The sequence below is a fragment of the Lepisma saccharinum genome, chromosome 6 (genome assembly GCF_977018435.1).
Source record: "Lepisma saccharinum chromosome 6, izLepSacc3.1, whole genome shotgun sequence".
Taxonomy (NCBI): Eukaryota; Metazoa; Arthropoda; class Insecta; order Zygentoma; family Lepismatidae; genus Lepisma; species Lepisma saccharinum.
The window spans coordinates 85,364,950-85,374,653 of NC_139234.1; the positions used below are offsets into that span (position 1 = coordinate 85,364,950).

Consider the following 9,704-nt stretch of genomic DNA (forward strand, 5'->3'; position numbering starts at 1 on the left):
TCATCTGTTGGATTGAGTAAGCCCCTCAAGGATATAACAATAATATAATTATTATTATTATTATGGAATAAAATTGTTTTATTATTATGAAATTTTAATTATTATTGTACAATTATTGTTATTATTTCTATTATTCAAATTTCTGGTGACGCCCATGGGAACAATTATGAATGAACCCCCCCCCCCCCGTAATTTTTTCCTGCCTACGGCCATGCCTGAAAGCTACCTCAAGAAGCAGCGCCACCGACAGAACTCGAAGCGCTCGGTTGCTACGGTGACATCCGCTTGAGTTAACTCGGCTTATTTCAATAATGGAATGGGAAGAGTATTGTTAGATAACAAAGACAGTTGTTAGTAATTACCACCAGCAGGGACTCCATAGGAACACGCACGTTCCATGGAGTCGGTTCAAAGTTTCCACACAGCGATCGTCGACAGCGGCAGCTGCGATTACGTTTCTGTCGCCAGCGTCACTTCCATCTCGCGTCAGCCGCCAACTCCGGGGAGACGCGATTCGAGAAGCGGACACAGCATCGTCTCGGATGGACCAGTCTGCCGGATCTGCCAGGACTCGAGCTCCAAAGAGAAGCTGGTCTCGGCGTGCAAGTGCAGGGGCACCATGGGAAACGTCCACGTGAGCTGCCTGGAGCGCTGGCTGGCGGAGTCCAACAGCAACACGTGCGAGGTCTGCGGCCACGTCTTCAAGACGGTGAGGGTCCCGCGCTACTCCGCCCTGGCGGCCATGGCCATGTGGGCCACGCGGCCTTCCATCCAGGTGTCCGAGGGCGCCCGCGTGTTCCGCAGCGACTGCATATCCTGCTGCGTGCTCACTCCCGTCATCTTCGTCGGGATCTACTTCTCCATCCAGACAGCCGACTACTACTACAGGGAAGATTCTTCTTCGTGGCCGCCGGCCAAGTGGACGACTGCTGGCCTCTTCTCGTTGGTCGCCCTCGTCGTCATCTTCTACTACCTCTGGGTCTACGTTGTCTTCAGGTAAGCTTCTCAAATGACGTGATAAGGGTGTCTAACAAAATAACAAATCCACAATTGAGGATTAAAAGTGGTAAACGTGTAAGTGCCGAAAGTGAAAGTGTTGGAAAATCGCATCGTTCCGCACATCAGCCCGTAAGAACGTTCACACTAGTGACCTCTTTACACGCCTACTTAGAGGGCTACCAGTAACTTTTCACGTTTACCACATTATAAAGCATGGCACATTTCACAGTTTAATGTGGAAAACGGTGTTTGAATTCTATTGTGGCACTTACAGCGTTTATCAATTTTAGCCTTCAATTCATCTTTTTCTTGACCTTTTTCATTTTCCTTAACCTTTATTTATTCGACCCCCACTTAGGTAAATTAGAAATTGGCAATTAAGAAAAATAAATATTTTTTATGTAATGAAAAACCCCTAGGTAGTGCTATAGAAAGGCTGGTTAAGATCAAAACTGAAGCCGCACTTTAACAAGAGAATTAGATTTGCTTTATCTTTTAATGCATAATGGCCCCTTTCATGTAGTACACCGTGGACTCTATTTTGCATACTACTGAGGCTTCGGTGTCTGGACTCACAGCCAGTATAATCCTCTATAGGGCTCACATTGCCGTCCCTATATATTTGTGACTTCATCCATCTTATGTTGCTTACATTCATCCTTGTCTTCGCATTAGACAAAACGGGCAGAAAAGCAATGTAAAATAAACTAAATCAATCATTGTGAAAGCGAAAATTCTTGACCACAAGTATAATTTCTTGACTTTTTCTTTACTTCTTGACCTACTTGTTGATTTCTCGCCTCTTTCTTGACTTTCATGACTTTCTTCACTGGTAGACACCCTGGTGATAGATTAGAATAGTGATTTATCCACACACACCCAACATTTCCTCAACAGCGCCCTATTATTATTATTATTATTATTATTATTTTTACACAAAGGCTTAATTTATGGCCATTTTGGTTCTAAGTTTACACTTACAACAGTGCTCGAAGTGAGGGGGATGCGGAGGATGGTATCCCCCAGCTAGCAATATTTTTACCAAGTATCCCCCAGCTATCTCATTGTCACCATGCTAATCCATACGAGCATCCCCAGCTAACCCAAGGCTCGTCTAAACACCCCTCAGCTAACATTTTCCACCTCAAGCACTAACTTATACTCCCAGAGCTATAGGGTGGCGCGGAGCCAACTGACACAATTCAAAAGGTCATAGATAATATATGGAAACAGAGAAAAATACGTGAAACCTCTAAAATACATCTGAGTATGCAATTTATTATTTACAGATAAGAAGCTTATTTCTTTGAAAACTACACCATTCAGGTGACCTCCGTTTACATCAGTGCTGTTGCAAGAGTGTCTGGAAGTTGTCGTACATGCGCATCTATAGGTCCTCACCAATAGCCGCAACTTAGCCAAGAATTGCTTCTTTTATTTTTTAACCCTCGGATGCATGTCACTTTTTTTTTTTACAACTTTACATATGTGGGGTCAATTTGACCCCAATGCAATTATGCATTGAAATAAGTACGACAGAGTAAATAGTTCAGCTAATATGGTTTATTGATCAATAATTTCTCTGAATATAACATAGGAAACAATTACCCTTTTATTATTATTATTTAAGCCCCCCCAAAAAGTAACAATGTATTGACAATTCACTGTTCTACATATTAATGGTAGTTACACTTCGCTCGCAATCATCAGAACTTCAGTTGACCTGAGAAACAGTATTTTAGATATAACACAATACAGCACTAAATATTATTTTATCTAGAACAAATAAATTTTAAAAAATAAAAATAAAAAAATAATAAAAAAGGAATAAAAAGAAGAATGTGCCGGCCTCTCATGGCAATTAAATGCACCTCACTCACATTCTGAGCACACCACAATCACACTGCTCTGGACCTTACACACAGGTTTCCCACATCTTCTGCAACGTTCCGTCATCTTCCTGTCATCTTGTCTTGTGCAGAGCTGGCATCTTACCCTTTCCTTTGAAGATCTATCCTCCAGTCTCTGTGCCTGCCTTACTACGCCGCAAAGTTTCATTGCCTCGGTTACTGGTTTCTTCAGGTTGAAGCTTTGGAACCTCCATCGCATGTGAGGAAGAATCAACTCATTCGCCAACTCGATAAGGAACATACGGCGTCTGTGACTAACACCTGAATGGTAATCAGAATGCTGTGACAAGTAGCATGTGTATGCATTGAGAACGCCTACATTGATTACATTATAGAAGAAGGCCATTGGCTATCGACGTGTCAGTCTTCTGCAGGTGTATGTTTGAACAAGTTTGTCCATGGCGTCCACTCCACTCTTTGTTTGGTTGTAAAACTTTATGATTTCTGGCTTCTTCTTAGAATCATCATCATCAATGTGTATGTCATGATGCATGGTGCTGAGTAGAATGAATTTCTTGTTTTTCTTCGGCACATACCTTACCAGGGTCTCATTCTCATGGAAGCCAAATTGTGATGTGCATGGCTCTCTTGTCTTGATATTGGTAAGTGCAGGTGGGATTTCACGTTTATTTTTCTTTACTGTTCCAACAATGGTTACATTTTGTAACAGGAGATCGTTAGCCAGGTCATGACTTGTGAAAAATTAGTCAGTTGTGATATTTCTTCCAGAGTTCCGCAGTGTGTAGCACAGTTTCTTCACGACGCTGCTAGCGAGGTTCTTTTGAACTGGCTCTCCTGGCTGTCGTCCCAAGCAGACTAGACCGTCTTTGGCGTCGCACAACCAGAAGATCTTGATTTCGTATTTGGCCGGCTTACTTGGCATGTATTGCACGAACTTGCATCTCCCATTGAAAGGCACTAACTGTTTATCAATCGTAAGAAAGGTGCCGGGTACCATGATTCTGCGACAGTTTTTGATAAAAAGTGTCCAGATATATCAAAATGCAGCCATGTGATCAGTCTCCAGACGTGCAGCTCCAGTATGTTCGTCATCAGATCAGAGCAGTCTTCTGATTTCTTCGAAACGATTTACTCCAAAGGCGCACTTTGCGTTTGCAGTGCGTTATGGCAGGGTGGGTGGTTGTCCTTGAAATGATTGCGTTTAGTTTGGGCATAATTGAACATAATATGTAGAATCAATTTCCCTTTATGAATGTTTTCATACTGTTTGCAGGATGGGGTCAAAATGACCCCACACATGGAAAGGAGGGGTATTGTTAAAAAAACGTTTAAAATATAATTTAAAATAAATTGTAAGAAATTTATTTATACATGTTCCTATAGCTGAAGTAGCATGGTAAGATATCACAGAAAATCAGAATTTTTTATTTAGATTTTATTATAATACCAGGAAATAAACAGACAGTGGGGTCAAAATGACCCCACACATGCATCCGAGGGTTAATAGTCATGATTAGACCTCGGATTTTTAGGTTCTAAAAAGTGTGGTTTTAGGTTCCTAAAATAGGCTCTAAAAATCCTATAACAGGTTCGAAAAAACCTAAAATAGGTTCTAAGAATCCTTAAATAGGTCCTAAAAATCATAAGTTAGGCTCGAAAAATCCTCAAGTAGGTTAAAAATAAGTTAAAATAGTTCGAATTCTTGAAAAATGTTGATTAGGTATACTCATGGGCAATGAAAGAAGGGACATACAAGGGTCGTTCAAGGTTGATCGGGACTTTTATTTTTGCAGAGGAAATAGGTAGCAGAAGAAACACCAAACTATGTCAGTTTTTCAAAGTATTCTCCGTGCGCGCCGAGGCACCGTTGCCATCGTTCTGGCAGCTCCCGAATTCCTTTGGCGTAGAAAGAACTTGGTTGTTGTCGTAGCCATTGGAGGACATCACTCCGCAGTGCTTCGTCTGTCGTGAATTTCTTCCCTCCCAGATGGTCTTTAAGGGGTGCAAACAAATGATAATCACTGGGAGCTAAATCCGGACTGTAGGGGGGATGGGGCAGAAGTTCCCAGCACATGTCGGCCAGAGTTGTTGTTGTCACATTGACCGTGTGAAGGCGGGCATTGTCATGGAGAAGAATGACATTTCCAGACAACATCCCAGGTCTTTTCTTGCGAATGGACTTTCGTACAGAACCACTCAACAATGTGGAGTAATACTGGGCATTAATCGTGTTCCCTCTGTCCAGAAAATCCACATGGATAACGCCCTTCATGTCCCAGAAGACACTTGCCATGATCTTTCCAGCGGACGGCTGCGTTTTGCTTTTCTTGGGGGGCGAGGAACCTTTATGCCGCCAGTCCATGCTGCGTCTTTTGGTGTCTGGGGTTGAATTGTGAAACCATGTTTCATCACACGTGATGATGGATTGCAACAATTCATCACCTTATGCTCGAAACCGATTCAGAAGCTGTTCACAGACCATCCTGCGTGTCCACTTCTGATCGAATGTCAGCTGGCGGGGAACCCACCTTGCACAGATTTTGCGGAAGCGTAAGTGGTCGTGAATGATTGTCTCAACACTCCCGACACTGATATTCACCTCGGCAGCAATATCCCGCACTGTTACTCGCCGGTTCTCAAGAATCATTTGCTCAACACGTGCGATATTCACTGGTGTGACTGCAATCGGGCGAATGTGTCCATGCGCTTCATTTGTCACCAGCTTCCGTCCTTGGCGAAACTGCTCACACCATTCGTACACTCTTGTCCGCGACATCGTTTGTTCACCATACTGTGCTTGCAATCGTCTGAAAATCTCAGCTGGTTTCACTTTCTCCTTCACGAGAAATTTGATTACACACCGCTGCTCCACAGCCACAGACACACTGCTTGCCGCCATGTTCGCTGCAACTGCTGCGCATGCACGAAATACGTCATGCCGGGCGCTAGTTATTCGCGAAGGAATACATTACGTCACCCGCACGTTTCATCATGATCCGGCTATTCATCGATTTTTTACGTACAAAAATCCCGGTCAACCTTGAACGACCCTTGTATATCCTGAAATACGTACTATCTTGCACAACATTATGTGTGTTACCTCACCCTATGGCGATGGCAGAACTTACCATTGGAAATTTGCTATTGAAATCCACTCTTCGCTGTATAGTTAGGCAACAATCGTTTTTCATGTTTTCCACAGTGAAACTCTGCAATTCTTTCTGTGAGGATCATCTTATATGCTGAAAATAATGCAAACTTCAATGCTGAAATGTTAGTTTGCAAGGCGTGAATGCCACAGAGCACCAAGGTGATGCGAAAGTGAGCAAGACCACACAGATCAGACCACTTTGGGTTGTACAGGTAACAGTGGCACCAGACATTGTGCTTTGTTTAGAGCTTTGAAAAATCACCATGGAGTTGGAGGAAGGGAAATTGACAGATTTCAATAACAAATAAGAAAATACTACATATGCAACAAGCTAACACTAAATTGTGTACGTATTGAAAGCTTATTCAATACAAATATACATAATAGAACACATATTATTTAAATCCATTACATTACAGAAAACAAGTAGAATGTGAGCAAAGCAAGCAAGAAAATTTTTAATTGAAAACAATATTGATTTAATAGGGCGCAAATAATTTCACTGGACGCCATGGCATTCTCTCTTTTACAACTTTTTTCTTTAGATCATTTGGCACCCATCGCCAACTCCCGCCGCCCCTAGCTACAGCTCTGAACTTGACGGAAACGAGAGATGCAGATAATGCGAGCAAAGCAAGCAAGAAAATTTTACAAAATGTATTTTTATTTGCATAAAATTTGAAATCGAAGGGGGTAATTGCTCCTCTGTGACCCCCCTGCAGGTGCCCTTGGCCGTCAATGTTTGTCCCCCCTTGCCCTCCTAGAATTGACTTCCAATGTTGGGGGGGGGGCAATGATCCCCTGCCACCCCTGTGGTTGCATCACTGTATAATACAGCATATTTAAGCAATATATGTTTACTTTAGATACTTTAGGCTCACTGCCATTGTGAGTCAACCTTATTCTGCACAGTTTGTTGCTCAACTAACCTTGTATTAATGCGAATACCACGCCCTCCCCCTCCACCCAAACCGATTCTAAAGGCATAAGAGGTGGTGTTTCATTTCAACCCTAGCACCACGATCACCCACAGGTAGGTAGAAAAACTACACATAATAACCAAAATTAAAAATCAATAACAAGTCAATCAAACGATACGATCCCCCCCCATTTATGTGTGAAGATATATTGAATTGGTATAAACTTTTGTCCTCCCCAAAAATTCCCATGATGCAGGCGCGTCATGAAAACCCCCTGTTGGCACCCCTGCACCCATTGTTCAAAATTTCCCCCAACATAGCAGATATCAAAAATAGAAAAAAATAAAAAATAAAAACAGAAATAAAACTCCTAAAGTCACTTGTGATTCAGTGACGTATTCTGAAAATTTGACATGGTTTACTGCAAGAATTCTTATTCAGTGGCAGCGATTAGGGGGAGCATAGGGGGCAGTTGACTACTTTTTGACAATTTTGCCCTTGCACTATGCTAAACCTTATGTACCAAGAGAAATTAAACTGCCCCCCCTCCCCCCAAGTTTTGGGACCCAATCGCTGCCACTTTTCTTATTTATTATATATATTTATTGTACATCCCATCATGTAGTAACACTGCCTCTGCCAAGCACGGTACAGAAATCGGAAGCAACAGGCAGTTATTTTAGTGGTGGAACAGACCCTGCAGGGCATGTGCTTTTGGAGAGCCACTAGCTTTGAAAAACTAAAAATGCTGACCAAGGCAGTAATTTATTTTATTAAAAACATAAACTAAACGTAACGTTTCAACCTTCTAGCAAGTCTTCTTCAGACTCTGTATCAAGTACAAAAGCAACAAGATACAAAAACAGGGTATTATATATACACAAACATTACTCCCTCCAGACTATTTAGAAAGTTGTTTGGAACTTTCTAGCAGGTGACTTTCACTTGCCAACTTTACTTTCACCACTAGCTTTGGTTCACTTCAGCTCACCACATACAATGAGGGAGGAAACCAGGTCGTCAGAAGTTCTTTAAATAATTGACTTAAATTCTGATTTAGAAGCTCCTTTTAATAGTTTGCATAATACGTAATGAGCAATTACCATTATATTGAAGGAAAATGTACAAAATATATAAGTTGGTTTATCTCCAGTAAGCATGATAACAAGGAGAATACAATACCTTCTCGAAAAGCACATTCACTGTACAGATTCATGTTTCAATTTTTCTCCTTGATAGGGCCCAGTTGGTGATACATTGCCCAGTGGTTCACCTTATACTTGAAACTGTAGGTTCAGTCTAAATCAGCCCATCTGAGTATATAAAGTGGACTTAAAAAGAGCTTTCATTTTCAAGAGAAAGCACAAAGTCAGTAGTTCTTTGAGCTATGCATAAGAATCCTATTCAATCATCAATTGCTTGTTGGCTTTACCATTCTGTTTTTATTTGACAGGTACCATTCCCGTCTTTGGTACAACTGGTGGCAGAAAAACTACATTGTTCAAATTGTTAGTACATCACTAAATTCAGAGCTTAAGCCAATTAAGGAAGCTGATGGAGAGAGCCCTCCAGTGTAGATGTGGTTTTACAAAATAAAAGTTTTGTTGGCTACAAAAACAAATAAAAATGTTTGTTCTTTGCTAGTAATAAAAGACTCCAGATAAACGCTGCTAAGATTTTTAAAAAATCACAGCTTAAAAATAAGGAATTTAAGGATGGTTAACAGGTAAAGTTTAATGGAATAACATAGAAGGTTATTAACCATAGATATAATCATTTATAACACTAGAATGGTGGGAGGGGTCAAAACGACCCCTATCTTCACCGTTTCTTTAATGACTATTCCGTTTTTCTTATTTTTTCCTCAAAATTTTGTGACTTTTCTTTGTTCTTTTTAAGATGGTATATTGAAATCTACAAAATATAATTTCTTTCTGTGAAATTTCATGTTATACCCCTAGAACAGTGGGAAGGGGTCAATTTGACCCCTGTAAAATTTACGCATGCTGCAATATCAGCATTAGGTTGTGGTTCCTATCTCATCCTGTCTTAGCATGTTCCCACTTGTCACAGTTTACATGTCATCATGCAGGTACTGTTCTTTGACCGGGAAGGAACATGTCACATCAAGTAGCAGTTTCTCATGGTGAAATGGTGCATATTCTGGAGTGTTCAGTTGTTGTTTATTATAATTTTTATTTGTAATCAAAATGTATCTCAAACCACCTAAACACTTTGATTATAATACATAAAGCACAGAAAATAATATAAATTAAAAATTTGTTCCCATTCTAAAATAATTAGAATTTTTAAATGCACTTCTTATGAGGAGTCAAAATGGCCCCTTTCCGCTGCTCTAGGGGTATGAAATCCTTCGCCGTTCTAGTGTTAAGGAGAAAATAAAATCCTATGGCGCAACAGCACATTGAGTGCCAAGCCCTGCCAAGCAACTTTTCTTTGTGTAATGCATAGTCAGCACATTGAGCCCCATCACTACTGTTTTCTGGCTTTCAAGAACGGAATCCACAATTTCTCCTTTTCATGTAGCTCCCCAGGAATCTAAGCCAGGACTGCTCACTCTAAACAAAATATTAATTAAGTTGGAATGTCCTTTTTTTTCAGAGAACATAATTCATTTTTTCATAAAGATGAATAGAAAGTAATTTTCAAATTTCCTCTCTACATCTTTGTATTCAAATCATTCACCTATGAATTGAATTAACATATCCATAAGCAATATGGATCTATCCACAATACTTGCCA

The 9,704-nt window shown here is 40.7% G+C and overlaps 1 protein-coding gene across 1 annotated transcript; it reads left to right on the forward strand.

The window, feature by feature from the left end:
- Positions 1-387: 387 nt before the first annotated feature.
- Positions 388-8,524, forward strand: LOC145989485 (E3 ubiquitin-protein ligase MARCHF3-like). Its single transcript, XM_083124835.1, has 2 exons — positions 388-996; positions 8,395-8,524. Exons 1-2 carry the CDS (start codon positions 398-400, stop codon positions 8,516-8,518), a joined length of 723 nt encoding a protein of 240 aa, XP_082980961.1. The 5' UTR covers positions 388-397; the 3' UTR covers positions 8,519-8,524.
- Positions 8,525-9,704: the final 1,180 nt, after the last annotated feature.

What these genes read in the sequence shown, in the direction of transcription:
- LOC145989485 (XM_083124835.1), top strand. Translation starts at nt 398, where the DNA reads ATGGAGTCGGTTCAAAGTTTCCACACAGCGATCGTCGACAGCGGCAGC. An exon ending in TGGGTCTACGTTGTCTTCAG is followed by an intron (nt 997 to 8,394) that starts GTAAGCTTCTCA and finishes TTTATTTGACAG; the next exon opens with GTACCATTCCCGTCTTTGGT.